The 17481-nt window shown below is 35.4% G+C and overlaps 1 protein-coding gene, 1 long non-coding RNA gene and 2 pseudogenes across 6 annotated transcripts; 2 read left to right on the top strand and 2 right to left on the bottom strand.

Annotated features, from left to right (window-relative positions):
* Positions 1-1530: 1530 nt before the first annotated feature.
* Positions 1531-2947, bottom strand: LOC132179817 (crocetin glucosyltransferase, chloroplastic pseudogene; annotated as a pseudogene).
* Positions 2948-6789: 3842 nt separating this feature from the next.
* LOC132178374 (phloretin 4'-O-glucosyltransferase pseudogene) lies at positions 6790-8193 on the bottom strand (annotated as a pseudogene).
* Positions 8194-9194: 1001 nt separating this feature from the next.
* On the top strand, positions 9195-13701 carry LOC132179163 (uncharacterized). Of its 5 annotated transcripts, XR_009439890.2 has the most exons (8): positions 9195-9253; positions 9491-9610; positions 9762-9819; positions 10980-11066; positions 11183-11257; positions 12022-12159; positions 12655-12735; positions 13434-13701. It is a non-coding gene; the product is annotated as an uncharacterized LOC132179163 (long non-coding RNA). The 5 variants fall into 5 exon arrangements; XR_009439889.2 differs by lacking the exon at positions 9195-9253 and having other exon boundaries at positions 9266-9610; positions 11221-11257; XR_009439892.2 differs by lacking the exon at positions 9195-9253 and having other exon boundaries at positions 9266-9610; positions 12022-12140.
* A 1340-nt stretch (positions 13702-15041) lies between these two features.
* Positions 15042-16688, top strand: LOC132178825 (UDP-glycosyltransferase 75C1). Its single transcript, XM_059591380.2, has one exon. It carries the CDS (start codon positions 15245-15247, stop codon positions 16595-16597), a length of 1353 nt encoding a protein of 450 aa, XP_059447363.2. The 5' UTR covers positions 15042-15244; the 3' UTR covers positions 16598-16688.
* Positions 16689-17481: the final 793 nt, after the last annotated feature.

Here is a 17481-nt window from a genome sequence, read left to right as displayed (position 1 = left end):
GAAAAAGTTAGATTGAGAAATGAAAGACTAGTTGTCACGAAAACCACCATCTCAAATTCTGCATCCACATTGTCTATACATGGGGAGTTGGGAGGATATATGGTAAGTAGCTTTCTCCAAAGCTTCATTAATGAAAGACTGCCCTAAATTGTTGTACGTTGTAATATAAAAAATTAAGACCCTTTTCAACTACAATTCTCCAATATATCAAAAGAGCCCCTTCCTAGCTATCATATCTTTAATTTCCATCCTGTGATGACTGAGGATTAACCACATATCCTACCCTTGTTAAAAAGTCCCCCAAGCAAAACTTTAAGTTCAAAAATATCCTAGTTCAAAAACTTCAGTTAGAGTTTCAACCACTTGATGCAGCAAAATTATCATCTAAACCTGTAAATCTGAAGACCTTTTTACAGATCATAGAGTAAAAATCTCATGAACCATCCTAATCTTAACCGTTAGTGTAAATGGATCTCATGTTGATGATACTTATCATGCATCTTATCTCAATTTCCAGAAACCCAATGTAGATGCCAAACCGAAAAGGCCATGAATGGAATATTTCATTTCATCCAAAAGCCAAAACTCAAATACACTGAACATAATGGCTTGAGTCCTGAGTTGCAGATGTGCTGATAATATAATCTTTCCTAAGAAGATGTGCTGGTATCATTATTTAATTAGTTGTCTCCTTTCTCGATCGTTCATCAACCAAAATTTAAGCCTTTTTTTTTTTAATAAATAATTTTCGGTCTTAATAAGAACGTACAAAATTAGGGATTCAAAATTCTTTCTTTACAAACTTGACTATATAATTATAGGGTTATTACACTGACATCATAAGAGCGACATAATCATGTAAAAAAATGGGACTAAAACATGTCGTATGATGATCTCAAATTCAAAATTTGAATTTCTAAAAAACATTAATATACCTAAATGCTTATATATAGACCTAGCTATTCAAACTCATTAGAAACATCAAATAAGCATCGGGTTCTTGACGGTTACTACACCCTAAATATTATGAATGTAGAAAGAGACTGAATTTTTTTCTCCGTTTTCTGAGTGTGTTCATGAACGTACGTTCAGTTCCTTACACAATCACAAAATATATAGCGAGCCCATTGATTTTTTTTTTTTTTTGACATGTCGCACAAGAGGGAGGAGAGAGATTCGAATTAGTGACCTCTGCTTCATTAGACGTGGTCCTAGCTAATTGAGCTACCTCTTAGGGACACAAGCCCATTGATTTGATTTCGCTGCATGTGGACCGGTCATAAAGTCATTACTTATACATTAATCACAAATTAACCTGAACCTATTGATGGTGTATGCTGGATTGTTCTAGTCAATTAATAACATTTTGATCAATAGTTTGTAATTAATATGGAAATTGAAAAGTGACATCGATCGTCATATATATGTTACCTCACCATATATGCTACAAAATATAATATTACTTGTGTATGTAAACAGACCAAAGGAAAAATAAATAAATAAAATAAAATAAAGAAGGAACAAAACCCTTCAAGGATTCAAGCCTTTATTAGCAAATGTTTTCAGTCCTCCAATCTCATCCACAAAAGATTTAAGATTCTTATACGAAGAGCCACCTTCCTTGGAAGCTTCCCTAGCCAAATCCTTCCATTTCGTAGCATTCCTTCTCATTTCTTCCCCTTTCTGATCTCTAATTCTAATAACCAATTCCAAGCACCTCTTGATCTCATCACCTTCCACAATCCCATCCTCATTTGCAGTCACCCTCACTCCTGTCTTCCACGCGTGTTCGATCAACTTCGCATTTGTCCCTTGATCCGACCACATGGGGAACGCCACGACAGGCACCCCAGAAACCAAACTCTCCGAAGTTGAATCCCACCCACAATGTGTCATAAAACATCCCAACGAGGGGTGCAACAAAACCTCCACCTAAGAACACCATGGCACTATCATTCCATTTTCTTCCAATTCCTGGCCTCCGTACATCTCAATTTATCTTCTTCCTTCTCTTCTTCATTTTCCTTAGCTCTTATGACCCATAAGAAGGGGCAGTCGGAATCCAACAATCCGCGTGCAATCTCCTCGTTTCATTGCTTTGTCAACACCACCAAGCTCCCGAACGACACGTAAATAATGGATGATTCAGGCCTGGAATCGAGCCATTCGATGTAGTCCTTGGAGCTTTGGAAAAGATCCCCCCACAAAAGAAGTATCGGATGGATCTCTTCCATCCAAAAAAGTAGATGGAATCAACGGTCGAACCACAATCAAATTATATTCTTTGATCACTCTTAAGGCCTCGGCCTCTAGTGCATCAAAAGTATTCACTAGTATTTTGGGATTGTCTTGCCTTTCAAGTGCTTCAAATTGCTTTTGCAATGTTGGGGCTTGCAAAAGCATACATATTTGAAGCAAGCAAAAAGGAGGGAAGGTCACGGCAAGTGAGCAATGGCAGCCCCGGTAATTGTATCGAACATGAGGGGTCATTGCTGTTGTTTGTGATGACATCACCGTAACCATTGAAGTAGTAGTAGTATATGTTGAAAACTGTGGCGGGTTGAATCCAAAGAAGCGCCAATGGAAGGTGAAGTTCTCGAGCTATGTCGGCTGCCCAGGGGATGAGCTTTGTGCAAACTAAGCACGTGAAACTACGGCCCTTGTTTGCGGTGGAAAGAATAAGATCGGTGAGAGCTTGGGAGCTGCGGCGCTTGAGCTCGGACATGCAGTAGTGGTCCATGTCAAAATCGGGTTGAAACCCGTCGGAGAAGGTGGCGAAAGACAATCCATCAAGAGGAGGGGTCTTGTTCATGCGACGGTGGACGAAGACGGTGGTGGCGAAGGTGACACGTGCTCACAAATGAAGGAGACACTTGGCGAATTGGAGGGAAGGATTGATATGGCCTTGTGCGGGAAATGTTACGAGGAGGACGTGAGGATGCACCATGATGGATGGCTAAGCTTGGCGATCTGGTGTGGTAGGAATCCAATGTGGTGGACTTAAATTGAAGATTGGATCGTATGACGTTTGTGGTGACGATTTGGAGGAGGAGCTTTTGAATCTTTTATTTGTAATTTCTCGTTCGTATGACGAATTAATGGGTCAAACTTGCATGGATGGTCTTATTAGCATACTTATGATTATTAGTGATGACCATCAAGGACGGATTTAGGGGATAGGATCATAGGGAGTGGTCCTACCGCCCTAGTTCCCCCAAATTACAAGAAAAAAAAAAAATTTAAGGTTTTTTTTTTTTTTTTTTTGTCAATCGGTCCCTCCCAAAAAAATTTTGATTCTTAGTCCCTTCCTAAATGGAAAGCTGGCTCAATCCTTGAATTGACCATAATGTCATAGTTAATGTTATATTTATTTATTTTTAATAGCTATTTAAAAAAAAAAAAAAAAAACTCATATCCACATCAACATATGTCATTGCTGATAAATATATATCAACGATGATAATGATGTATATATTTTGTAGGAATCATGTGCAATTAATATGATCATTTCGTATCTTATCACTGGTCACTTCTTGTCGTGTTAAAACCAAAAAATTATAGCTTTATTATCCATAATAATGTAAAAATAGTTGGTGAATGTGATTTATTATAATAATCTATTGGTGTGTGTGTGTATATATATATATATATATATATATATATATATATTGTAGGAATCATGTTCAATTAATATGATTATTTCGTATCTTATCACGGGTCACTTCTTGTCGTGTTAAAACCAAAAAATTATAGCTTTATTATCCATAATAATGTAAAAGTAGTTGGTGAGTGTGATTTATTATATATATATATATATATATATATATATATATATATTGTAGGAATCATCTTCAATTAATATGATCATTTCGTATCTTATCACCGGTCACTTCTTGCCGTGTTAAAACCAAAAAATTATAGCTTTATTATTCATAATAATGTAAAAATAGTTGGTGAATGTGATTTATTATAATAATCTATATATATATTGCAGGAATCATGTTCAATTAATATGATCATTTCGTATCCTATCACCGGTCACTTCTTGCCGTGTTAAAACCAAAAAATTATAGCTTTATTATCCATAATAATGTAAAAATAGTTGGTGAATGTGATTTATTATAATAATCTATTGGTGTAGATTAACATCTCATTTTGAAATTATCATTGTTAATGTGATTGATGAAGTGTTTAATTTGTATACATATATTTATAATAATGCTTATATAATATAGGATAAAAATTTCTTTAAAATCAGTACGAAAGAAATATCCTCCAACTCATATAAAATAGTGTTAAGTTTCTATAAATATTTAAAATGCATATTAAATTCTTAATCTCATTAAATTTAATGTATCTTTTAAATGTTTATAGACACTTGACACTATTTATGGGTTAAAGGATATTTCCTCCGGACCAATTAGAAGGAAATTTCTACCCTGTAATATATTGGTCTAGCTCATGAAATCATAATCTATTGAAACATGCAAGAAAATGCTGCTCCCTATAACCCGGTAGTAATCAACAAATGTCAAACGGACAAAAGTAGTGGCCGGACCAATATGTTTAGAATTTGAGGAATGATAGGGACCCAACTTTTTTACCCAACAAAAGTCCAACTTTTACCTTATTTATTTTTAAAAAATAAAATAAAATAAAAAATGAAAAAAATGTTTGAAGCAACCCTATCTATTTTTTGTCTTTCTTTTATTTGGTATTTTTTTAAAAATGAAAATTGGTATTTTTTTCATAATAATGTCATTTTTTTCAAGAAAATGTCATTATTATGAAGAAAAATACTATTTTTCATTTTTTAAAAAAATATTAAATAAAAGAAAGGCAAAAAATAGATAGGGTTGCTTCAGACATTTTTTCCATTTTTCATTTTGTTTTTTTTAGAAAAAAAATAAAGGGTAAAAGTTGGACTTTTGTTGGGCAAAAAAGTTTGGCCTTTAGCATTTCTCTTAGAATTTTACGTTTTGCTTTGCTTGCAAGCTACTGGAAAGATTAAAGCTAATTATTATATTGTCATTTGTTGAAATAATATTGTGACTTTCATTAATCATTCATGGGATGGAGGAATTTTTTCCATCTCATTAATTAATATCACAGATACAGTTAGGGGGATTTTCCCCATCCAATCCCTATCTACAACTAGTTTTGATGCCCCCTTAGCTAAACCAAGAGCAGTAGCATTTGCATTTCGGTCGGTTGACATGAAGAAGATAACTCCTGGGCCCTTCTGAATTCTTCCGTAGCCTCACTATGCTATCAGGGTGAGCAAACACTAGTACTGCATCGTGGACAAAAGCATTCCTCCGGAACCATGTCTTCCTGGCTGTACGTATGAACGTACGTAGTGAGAGTCTCCTAGCCGTACGTGATTTATTAGGACGTCCTCAGCCACATGAAGAAAGTCCGGTCCAATTAAGGTGACAAAATTTCTGAATGGATCTCTCACTCGATCCCCACACATCTCTCACAGAGGAGCAATCCCACAGTAGTATGTGATAATTAAATAGTTTCAGCTTCAAGAGTACACATGGGACATGAAGGGTCTGTTACTAGCTACTTTACGCTTGAGCAGCTTATCTTTTGTTGTGAGAAGGTTGTGGCACGCCCTCCACATCAAATTTTATTAATAGGGCCTAATCTAAGGATTATGTTTAAGGATTATATATATATATATAGTTGTAGGCTTGTCGATCTTACAAAGTTAAGGTCTTATATCGGTTTGTAAGTGTTCCTAGTGTCTATAATCTCCGAATATCTTTTAATAGTGATTTTCGGAATTTGACTGCCTCATAGAGATTTTACTTTTTGATCGATTTCTAAAAAGTTTCCTCTTCACCACAAAAATATTCGTGTCTACCTGCTTTATTGCGATAAATTGTGATAAACACATATTTAGAGTTGGCATAGCGTTTTACAATACTAATAAAAAAAGTAGCCGATTATAAGATAATTATTGACTTTCTGACCAAACAAGTAGACAGATATGACCTCAATTGGACAAGGTAAAATTTGTTCTCTTAAAGAAATATAACGATTTGAAAGTAAAAATTAGCCTTTTGGATCTATATGAGCTTATAATAAGAAAAATTTAATAGTTAATTTTTACTGTCACATCATTATAATTATATAACAGTTGTATAAGAGTCTATTAAATAACATATCTCATGTTCATTTAGTGTCATATTTCAGATATGTTATATCCCACAAAATACTCATAATCGATAAGTTTATATCATATCATTTGTCATAATCAAAGTTTTTTCTCACGATGTAGGGATACATTAGTCATATGTGCGTAGAAATTTATGCAATCAATTATAGAAAAGATTTCTATCATTTTTCAAGTCAAAAAGAAAAAAAGAAATGGGTAGCTTTACTTTAAACCTTTGAACTATCACGCAATTTGACAAGCCTCCCAAAACTTCAAAATCACTCAATTTGAGCCCCTGGAATTTTAATTTTAGTTAATATGAGCCCATCCGTCAGATTTTTAAAAATTAAAATTTTACTCTTAAATTTTTTAATTTTGCCTTCCAAACTCTGTTTACCCCTAAATTTTTTAATTTTACCTCCAAAACTCCAAATGCTAGTTCCGCCCCTAGTTCTAGTTAATAACATTTTGAATAGTTTGTAATATAGAAATTGAAGAGTGACATCGTCATATGATACGTAACCATGCTACAGAATATAATAATACTTGTGTATGTAAACAGAACAAAGAAAAAAACAAAACAAAAAATAAAGAAGGAACAAAACCCTTCAAGGCTTCAAGCCTTAAGCAAATGTTTTCAGTCCTTCTCCAATCTCATCCACAAAAGATTTAAGATTCTCATAGGAAGAGCCACCTTCCTTGGAAGCCTTCCTAGCCAAATCCTTCCATTTCTTAGCATTCCTTCTCATTTCTTCCCCTTTCCGATCTCCAACTCCAATAACCAATTCCAAGCACCTCTTGATCTCATCAGCTTCAACAATTCCATCCTCATTTGCAGTCACCCTCACTCCCGTCTTCCACACGTCTTCGATCAGCTTTGCATTTGTCCCTTGATCCGACCACTGGGGAAACGCCACGACAGGCACCTCAGAAACCAAACTCTCCAAAGTTGAATTCCACCCACAATGCGTCACAAAGCATCCCAACGAGGGGTGCGACAAAACCTCCACCTGAGAACACCACGACACGATCATTCCCTTTTCTTCCAATTCCTCCTTATAGCTCAATTTATCTTCTTCCTTCTCTTCTTCATTTTCCTTAGCTCTTATGACCCACAAGAAGGGGCGGCCGGATTCCAATAATGCGCTTGCAATCTCCTCCTTTTGTTGCTTTGTTAACACCGTCAAGCTCCCAAACGACACGTAAATAACGGATGATTTGGGCTTGGAGTTGAGCCATTCGATGTAGTCCTTGGAGGTTTGGAAAAGATCCCCCCCAAAAGAAGTGTCGGATGGATCTCTTCCATCCAAAAAAGCAGATGGAATCAACGGTCCAACTGCAATCAAATTATATCCTCTGATCGCTCTTAAGGTCTCGGCCTCTAATGCATCGAAAGTATTCACTAGTATTCTGGGATTGTCTTGCCTTTCAAGTGCTTCAAATTGCTCTTGCAATGCTGGGACTGTCAAAGCATACATATTTGGAGCAAGCAAAAAGGACGGAAGGTCACGGCTAGCGAGCAATGGCAGCCCCGGTAATTTTATTGAGCATGAGGGGTCATTGTTGTTGTTCCTGATGACATCACCGTAACCATTGAAGTAGTAGTAGTATATGTTGAAAACCGTGGCAGCTTGAATCCAAAGAAGCGTTGATGGAAGGTGAAATTCACGAGCAACGTCGGCGGCCCAGGGGATGAATGTTGTGCAAACTAAGCACGTGAAACATCGGCCGTCGTTTGCGGTGGAAAGAATAAGATCGGTAAGAGCTTCGGAGCCGCAGCGCTTGAGCTCGGACGTGTAGTGGTCCATGTCAAAATCGGGTGGAACCCCGTCGTCGTAGCCGTCAGAGAAGGTGGCGAAGGACAATCCGTCAGGAGTAGGGGTCTTGGTGATGCAACGGTGGGCAAAGACGGTGGTGACGAAGGTGACACGTGCTCCCAAGAGAAGGAGACGCTTGGCGAATTGGAGGGAAGGATTGATATGGCCTTGCGCGGGAAATGTTACGAGGATGACTTGAGGATGCACCATGATGGATGGCTAAGCTTGGCGATCTGATGTTGTAGGAGTCCAATGTGTGTGGACTTAAATAGAAGATTGGATCAGTTCGATGGTATATACGATGAGTAGTGATATTTGGCCCACCGGCATGCTTGAATAGTAAGTACGATAGTGTTAAAATATTATTAATATTTAAACAGTAAAAAAATAATATTTTATCACCGACGTACTTACTGTTCAAGCACGCCGGTGGGCCAAATATCACTACTCATAACGTTTGTGGTGACGATTTGGAGGAGCCACCTTCGAATCTTTGATTTGTAGTTTCTCGTGAAAAGATTAGAATTTTATGTTTTACTTTGCTTGCAAGCTAGTGAAAAGATTAAATCTAATTATTATATTGTTAGGACAAAATGTCAAATGTAAGTGAGTGCGTACGTAGGTTAATGTACCCTTTTTTTTGTTTTTTAATCGGTGAATGTTCTATTGTTGGCAATCACAAGTAAATGGTTAATAAACCGGGAAAAATATAAATAAATTAAAAATAAAAAAATAAAAAACCCAACCTAACAGGCGTTTGTGAATTACAATATTGTTTAAAAAAAAACTAAAATAGCACACTAAACTATCAAAATGTATCAAAAATACAACTTATTTTTTTTATCTTTATACATAAAAAGAGCCAATGCGCAACACAAAACAATGAATTTTGTTCGATATTGAAATTCCCTTTAGCCCTTCAATTGTTCGTCGAGACTCTCGATGACTTAACGAGGAATCACGTACTTAAAAAAAAAAAAAAAAAAAAAAAAAAAAAAAAAAGAAAGAAGGAATCACGTGTAATTTTGTCATGCCGCATTGGACAATATTTTGTTTGGGTGATGAAATGAATCTACCAACTCTATCACAGGGGTGGCGGCTGATAGGGGTGCAAAGGCGGACGGTTAAAAATCGTTCGCTAACCACTATAATCGTCAACCGCCTAATCGTCTAACCGCATTACTAATCGCCTAATCGCTATAACCGCCTAGCGGTTATTGGTTCTACCAACTCTATCAGTCTATTAGCTGGATTTCCAGCAAAAAATTCGGTTTGTCCTCATTTCTCTTATCTCTTTCGATCTCTTTTTCCCAAATTTCCCTTAATCTACGAAGCTCAATACCTCACTCTTTTTTTCTTCACACTTCTTCGACAGAAAAAGAACAAAAAAATGGATTTGCTATCTTGAAAATTTTCTCTCAAAATTCCTCTCAATTTTCTCATTCTCTAACACCCAAACCGAATGACGATTTCTTCTACCAATACCGTTTCTTATTAACCGTTTCAGTCTCAAATAAGCTATTATAACTGCGAGCGGAGAGAAACAGAGAGAGAAGACGAGTCCGAGAGATCGAGTTTTCGGGTTTGGGCTGTTGATGGCTATGGGTGCCCTTCCGTAGGAGACAAAGTAAGAATTTTTCTCTTTTAATTGGTCTGATTTGGGATTTTAATTTAGGGGGGATTTCCATTGAAGTTTAAATTTTTGCTTCGAATCGGTTCTTATAGTTGAGATTTTCCCTACTTTTTTTTTTTGAGTAAATTTATGTGATTGCAAGCAGTTTTGGAAAGCAGGGGATTATGAGATCACCGACAGAGGCGATGCTGCTTCGACTTCTGGTAATTGTTAGAGCATGCGTTGTTTTTCTTTAATAATTATTCCTTCTTGTCTTTTCTTTCTTCCTTTGTTTTCTTTTCGTTTTTACTGTTTGCATGTCTGTGGTAGGATAAACGTTTAGTGCTTCTTCCTTTTCATGTTGTTACCGCACGTGGAAGTACCAACCAAAAAAAAGAAAAAAGAAAAAGAAGATACTTGGAACTGTTTGATTGTTTTTCTTTTACCATTCTTTGTAGTGGATTGTCTTACCGCTCAATGAATATGAGCGGGTATTGGAATTAATAAGGAGCCAGTAAATGACAATATATGCACAAATCAAATCTCTTGCATTGTGATTATTTTTCAATTTAAATTTGTGTTTCTTTATCAAAAAATTAGGTCTTGGCATTCTGCATTATAAATGTTCATAAATTCTACAAGTCATATGGAGTTACAAATTATTGTTTTTCTAATTATTATGGTTTTTAGTTTCTTGTAATTTATGTTTAGTTCACATGTTTCAGTTAGTTTATACAACCCGTTTGTTCTTTGTTTGAATTTTTAATGGGAATTTGACAAAGTTGAGAATTTTATCATCGTATATGGTTGAATTGTGTGGAAGTGAACTGTTGTGGAATTAGTGTATGTGATTTACTACTTTTAATAATGCGAACATGAATGAATACTAAATGTTTTTATTTTATTTTATTGTATTTATTTTTATTATCATTTGGTCTAATATGTTATAGATCTAGAGGTTCTGATGATAATTGGGTTTTTATAGAAAGTCATTTCAAAATATATTTAGCTTTTTATATATAGAAAGTAATAATTAATCAAGAGCCATATGACTAAAAGAACGTCTTTATGCATATCTTTCCTAAAGCATTGGTCAATCTCTGCTATTTGTATAGGTTGGTTTTGAATTACTTTTCTATGGTCGAATATATTACCGAGATTGCTAAGCACAAAAATGATAAAAGTATTGAAGTTGTCTGGCAGGTTCCAAAAGCCTTCGTTCATCTGATCTGGATTTTACTCGGCAGTTTTAGAATTCCCCTGAAGTGAATTATCATGCTGGAGATAATTCCTCAAACTATGGATTTGGTTATTTTAGTCTTGTTACTTTATTGCATTTGCATTATTGCTGAATTTTTGTTAGTTTTCTTCTCAAATTGTGCAGATCTTTGCTGGTGCAATCCTTGAGAATTATGAGCCTCCACCGGGTGGGTTCTACTTTGAAGTCCATGATAATTCCCCAATGGTTCAAGTAATAATAATTAAAACTTTTAAATTTGCTATTAGCATTTTGAGTATCTGCTTGCCTGCAAACTTAAAATTTCATTTTGTTTTACAATGAAGGATGACATTAATTTTTTATTACAGTATTCAAGCCTGAGTTAATGACTTTGTTGCTGCTGCAGTATCGCATGGAAATGGTGAAAGCTATTCACAATACATGTAAGGAATTTTTTAATGTGCTTAATTTCCCACTGTGCAATCTTTTTTAAACCTTTATGTTTTGGCGGAATTGATTATAAAACATCGTTAGTAATTTTATAAACGTTAAACATAGAAATAAACGTTATTCGTCAGAAAACATAAAAAATAAACATGATACTTGACAAAGTTTCTAGCAAGTTAGATGATTTGGACGTGCAGAGGACTGCTGAAAGTTGATATTGGATTATAAATTTTTAGGAACTAATGGCTTACCGTGGTTGTGGATTTTGTCAAGTAGTTGTTGTAAAGCTATGTAGATGCTTTACTGATGTTTGTTGAGTTTCTTTTCTTTTCACCACGTACTATATTTGTCCATTTATCACTATATGGTAAAGGATTTATATACCATGATTTCCTCATGACCCTTTAAATGCCTATCACTCCTTGGCATGTTGATTTAGCAGATTGAGGTGTTCTATCTTGCCATGAAACTCTACATCTGGTCAAGGAAAAATGGTGATAAGTTTGATTAAATAGTGCAGGGATGATTTGTATTTCATGGAACTGGAAATTATGGGGACTTTTTTTGCTGAAGTCATGTGCCATTTAATTTTTTTTTATGGTTGTTCATCATTGGAACATTCTATATAGATCATGGTTCTGCTTCTTGCTTACCATAGTCTGGTATTAAGTTGCAATTGCTTACATGTCCGGTTGATTTTTTCTTTAGTGCCTTTGATCATTGTTCTCTTTTCTTGTTTAATGATGCATGTTGGTTGTAGTTTGCTAGGGTAAGGAATGCATTGGCCTTTGCTACGCACAAATTTTTCCAAGAGCATGGATTTGTTTGGGTCTCAAGTCCTATTGTTACAGCTTCATATTGTGAAGGCGTGGGTGAACAGTTATGTGTGACTACTTTGGTATGCGTTGTGGATCAAAATAGTTTCTTCTAAATAATGTTAAATGTTTATTACATTTTGTGTTTAGTAAGGTAATATAAATTGTGCTTTCTAATCTGAACTTGATGTCTTCTACATAGTTGAATAAATAAAACGTTATCTATTCTTTAGCTATTCTTGGCATCCCCTCCCTCTTTTGTTTCTCATGATAGGTATTGACATAATCCATGTTTGTCAAGTGGTCAGTTGCTTATTTTAAACTTGATATTGTGTTACTTGCTGCCTTGTTTACTGGTTTTCTGTTGTCTTTTTCTGTACACATTGTTCTAACATTTTAATATATAATTAGAGATATGAATAAAATGCCGTAGTGCAAGGTATGATTTGAGTCTATTGTATGGAAGGGCATTAGTTATTAACACTGCAGTTCATCCTTGTAATGCTGCCATTGCATTTAGTTGTGCTGTAGACCTCTTTATGCTTCTATAAAACCTAAAATTATTTCTTAATTAACAGATACAAAGCTCTGGCTCAGCTGTTGATTCTCCTTTGGATGCCATTCCGAAGACTAAGGATGGGTTAATTGACTGGTCATAGGTGAGTCATTCATTTGCACACTATTTTTTAAGTTACTTGCACAGAGCAAATCAGATCATGTTGACATGTGATTTCCATTCATAGTAGTATTATGTATTGTAACCATCTGAAAACTTCATGCTTGAATATTCATTGAGAACTAATTATGTTATATCATGTTGGCTTTTGCTTTATAAATCTTTACTTATCAAAAAAAATGTATTATGGTTAAAGGATCTTGTGGTGTTGAATAGTGCCTGGTGTTGTTTTTAAGATTGGGATAAGTTTGATGAGCATTCACTCATATAAACCTTCAATATATGTTCAGTATCAGTTTCATCTTATAGATGGTGAATTATAATGCCTCATTGATGATATCTACTCAGAAACTGAAGCTTCAATGTTCTATTCAGTGCAATTTGTTTTGATTTGATGTTTGATTTCTATGTGTTTGGTGTTGTGTACTACTCTTTAACAGCTAGAAATGAAATTCCATTGTAAATATATTTGTTAAGACAAATGCAGTTTTTTTTTCCAAACCCTCTAGGATCAGTATACTCTGCACTTTTGTAGGATCTCCTTCAATATAACCATGAATCTAATTTAAATATAAGCTAAAAAAAAAAAATTAAACCATCTTATTGTTGTTTCCCTTTTTTTTTTTCTCCTTATTTTCATGATTCATCAAACCTATATTACTATTATTCTCCTGTAAGTAGGAGGGTATTACTAATATACAAAGCCTTGGAAGGCTTTCTTCATAACAAGAATTCATTATTCGGCTAAGAGCTACATTGATTGATGGATGTGAAGGACAACGCTAAAGATTCAACATTATTACTGTTCAAGAGCCACCAAACGAAGATGAATCAATTTTCACTACCCAATACTTCGTAGCTTCATCTACTCCTTTCATCAACTAAATTGTAAAGTGATGTATTTTGAAACGAATTTCAGTATCAGGTAGTCATGCAAGATGAAGACAAACAAATGTAAATTAACTCATTTTCCTTTTCTTTTTTGGTACATCATATTTACTTAATTTATAGTTTTACTTGTTTAGAAATTTCAGTAAATATTTGTTCAATAATTTAGATTTTAAATTTATTTTATAATATAATATATGCATATCAATTATAATATGAACAATTATAATGATATATAACACTGAACGTGGGTTATTTAAATTAACTCTTTCTTTTTTTTTTTTGCTTTTTTTTAATATCATATTTACTCAATTTTATAGTTTTATTTATAAAAAAATTCAATATATACTTGTTCGATAATTTGTATATTAAATTTAATTTATAATATAATATATGTATGATATTAGAATTATAGTGTTAACAATTACAGTGATTCATAACAATTAGAAGGGTGTAAATATAATTTTTTACAAATAAATATGAAGTTTCTTGTCCTTCACTTTGTATCACTGTAGGCACAGCCTACTTAAGATTTAAGAATTGCCTGGTCTTATATAAAAATTATATCACTTTTAATTTATTGCAAAGCGGCTGCTATGTTTGACTAGGCAAGAGTTTAAACTAATTACAGACTTTTGTCTTCTTTGTATCTTCATTTTAAAATTATCATTATGGGACTTGGTTAAGGCTGGGTATTGGTCCGGTTAATAGGATTACCGATTAATCTTCATTTTAAAATTACCGTTATGGGACTTGGACCACTTGGTTAGCTAAAAACATCTCTCTTTTGTAAAGTAATAAATCTACTTCTCCACTAAACTCAAATAAACAAGTGGGTACCATCAATATATATTATAGTAAACCATAAGAAAAGAGAGATTAAATTAACAACCTACCCTTGCATGTGTCATAAAGTTTTTCTCAAATTGAGATATGATCATTAAAATCATTTTACGTCGAAACAAACGATGCCTAATACAATTTAAATTTCCTATTTAAGTTGGATTAATAATAAGACCACAAGAGAAGAACGAAGGAGTTGGCATTTGAGCTTAGTTGGGCTCAGTGCAAGCCTGTTTGAAACTGTGTTTGAAAAATAGAATTTTTAAGTAAAAAAAAAAAAACTTTTTGGCAAAAACTGCGATTGTCTGTTCTCTTAAAGAAGTATAATGATTTGAAAGTAAAAAATTGGTCTTTGGATCAATATGAACTTATAATAAGAAAAATTTAATAGTTAATTGTTACTGTCACATTATTATAATTGTATAACAATTATATAAGAGTTTACTAAATACCATATAGTGCGTTCATATAGTGTCGTGATTCAGATATGTTATATCTCACAAAATACTCATAATTGATAAGTTTATCTCATATCATTTGTCATAATCTAAGTTACTTGTCACGGTGTAACATTTGACTAATGTGTGCCTAACATTTCAAAAAATCTTAGAAATTCATGCAATCAATTATAGAAAAGATTCCTAATATTTTTAAAGTCAAAAAGAAAATAGAAATTAGTGCCTCGTTTATCCACTAATAAAGCCACAGCCAATTGTATGATCAGCAACTGAACACTAACCAAAGAAGAGACAGAAACCGCCATGAACAGCCGCCACTTCCTTCTCATATCCTGTGCTGCCCAAGGCCATATCAACCCAACCCTCGAACTAGCCAAGCGCCTCATACGCGCTGGTGCACGTGTCACCTTCGCCACCACCGTCCGCGGCCTCGGACAAATAAAAGCCTTCCCTTCCCTCGACGGCTTATCCTATGCGTCTTTCTCCGACGGCTTCGATGACGGAATCAAGCCCACCGACGACCCCAACCACATCATGTCCGAGTTCAAGCGGGTCGGGTCACAAACACTCACCAACCTGATTCTACGCCTCTCAGACGAGCAGCATCGGGTCAACTTCTTAATCTACACCCTCCTCCTCCCATGGGCCGCCGACGTGGCGCGTGACATCGGCATACCTTCCGCTTTTCTGTGCATCCAATCCACCGCAGCGTTTGCCATCTACCATCATTACTTCAATGGCCGAAACGGTATGCATCAGATCTATAATTCTAACCCTCCAAATTCTGTACAATTACAGGGGTTGCCACCCTTTGCATCCACCGACCTTCCTTCGTTTCTCTTACCAACCAGTCCGCACACTTCAGTCACCCCCACCTTTCAAGAACACATCCGGACCCTGGAAAAAGATGCGAACCCATGCGTGCTTCTGAACACCTTTGATGCTCTGGAAGAAGAAGCAATCAAAACCGTCTATAATATGAATCTGACAACAATCGGACCGTTGATTCCCGATTCGTCGTTTGGATGTGACTTGTTTGAGCGCTCTAAGGACTATCTTCAATGGCTGAGCTCAAAGCCAACTCACTCTGTCATTTACGTGTCTTTTGGGAGCATGGTTGTGATGCAAAGGAAGCAAATGGATGAGATTTTGCACGGGCTAGTTGAGAGCGGCTGTCCATTCTTGTGGGTTATCCGATCTACAGAGAATGGAAGAGAAGAAGCAGAGGATCTGATAAAGAACAAGTCGGAGGAGGAAGAAGAACAGGGGTTAATAGTGCCATGGTGCTCGCAGGTGGAGGTGCTCTGTCACAATTCAGTGGGGTGTTGCGTGACGCATTGCGGGTGGAACTCGACGTTGGAGTGCATGGCGGCCGGAGTGCCGGTGGTGGCATGTCCGCATTTTTCGGACCAGACAACAAATGCGAAGCTGGTGGAGGAGGTGTGGGGGACTGGAATTAAAGCGAGAGTGAATGAAGAGGGGATCGTGGAGAGGGAAGAGATGAAGAAGTGCGTGGAGATGATAATGGGAGGTGGAGGGAAAGGGGAAGAGATAAGGAGGAATGTGGAGAGATGGAAAAGTTTGGCTGTGCAGGCTGGGAAGGACGGTGGTTCTTCACAGGAGCATCTCAAACTTTTCTTGGAAAAGTTAAGCTAGAAGAATAATGGACGCCATTCTGATGCGTAAATTAGGCTGTGAGATCTCAAGCACTTTATTGTATTTTTTTTTTTTTAAGAATATAATAGATGAGTAGAAACAAAATCAGATGTCCCGAGACGTAGTTCAATTGTCTAAGAACCACGTCTCATGAAGCGATGGTCACTAATTTGAATCCCCCTTTCTATTTTGTGCGGACATGTCAAAAGGTACTAAATCAGATCAAATGACCAATTCTTTAAAAGGAGCGGCAAAATTGTTCCAAAAAAAAAGTAAAATGACAATTTTACTTTTATTGTTAAAGGAACGGGTTTCTCTCCATTTAAATTATCTAATTTATTTGAATCGAAGGGAATCTGGATAGCCCAATATTGATGTTCCTCGACTAATATATATATATATATATAATTTTATTTTTCAGATACCTTGGTAGCTGGATAGGTTTAAAGGGTTTTTTTTTTTTTTTTTTTGTTAGCACTCTCGATTAAAGGCCATTATCAGCTTTGTTGCATCCTTTTCTTTTGAGGTCTCCTTTCAAAGCTAGAAGTCGGTCTAAATTGGGTTTCTCAATTAATTTGCTTGTATTTGATTATGCAATTATTTTTTTGGTTTTTGTTGTTGATTTGCTTGTATTTCACTCATAGGGAACCAATAATCTAATGCTTATCTCTAATACGTGCGCAAATTAGACAATCAGAACAAGTTGCCCATAAGTAAATCAAGGCTCATTTTATTGTTTTATAGGCCGGGCTTGGTTTAATTGAGCCGGCCTAATGATTAAATCAAGCCTCAATATGCAATTTCTAGCCTGGCCCACTTAAATTTTGAGACCTAAGCCTAAGACCAGATTAAAACATCAAGCCCAGGCCTGTCGCATGCTGGCC

Source organism: Corylus avellana, chromosome 4 (genome assembly GCF_965113065.1).
Source record: "Corylus avellana chromosome 4, dhCorAvel1.hap1.2, whole genome shotgun sequence".
Classification (NCBI taxonomy): domain Eukaryota; kingdom Viridiplantae; phylum Streptophyta; class Magnoliopsida; order Fagales; family Betulaceae; genus Corylus; species Corylus avellana.
Note: the sequence above shows the minus strand (reverse complement) of the source record. Positions and strands in the feature narration are given on the sequence as shown.

Bases quoted from the DNA above. Each gene is read 5' to 3' on its own strand.
- LOC132178825 (XM_059591380.2), top strand. From the start codon at position 15,245: ATGAACAGCCGCCACTTCCTTCTCATATCCTGTGCTGCCCAAGGCCAT.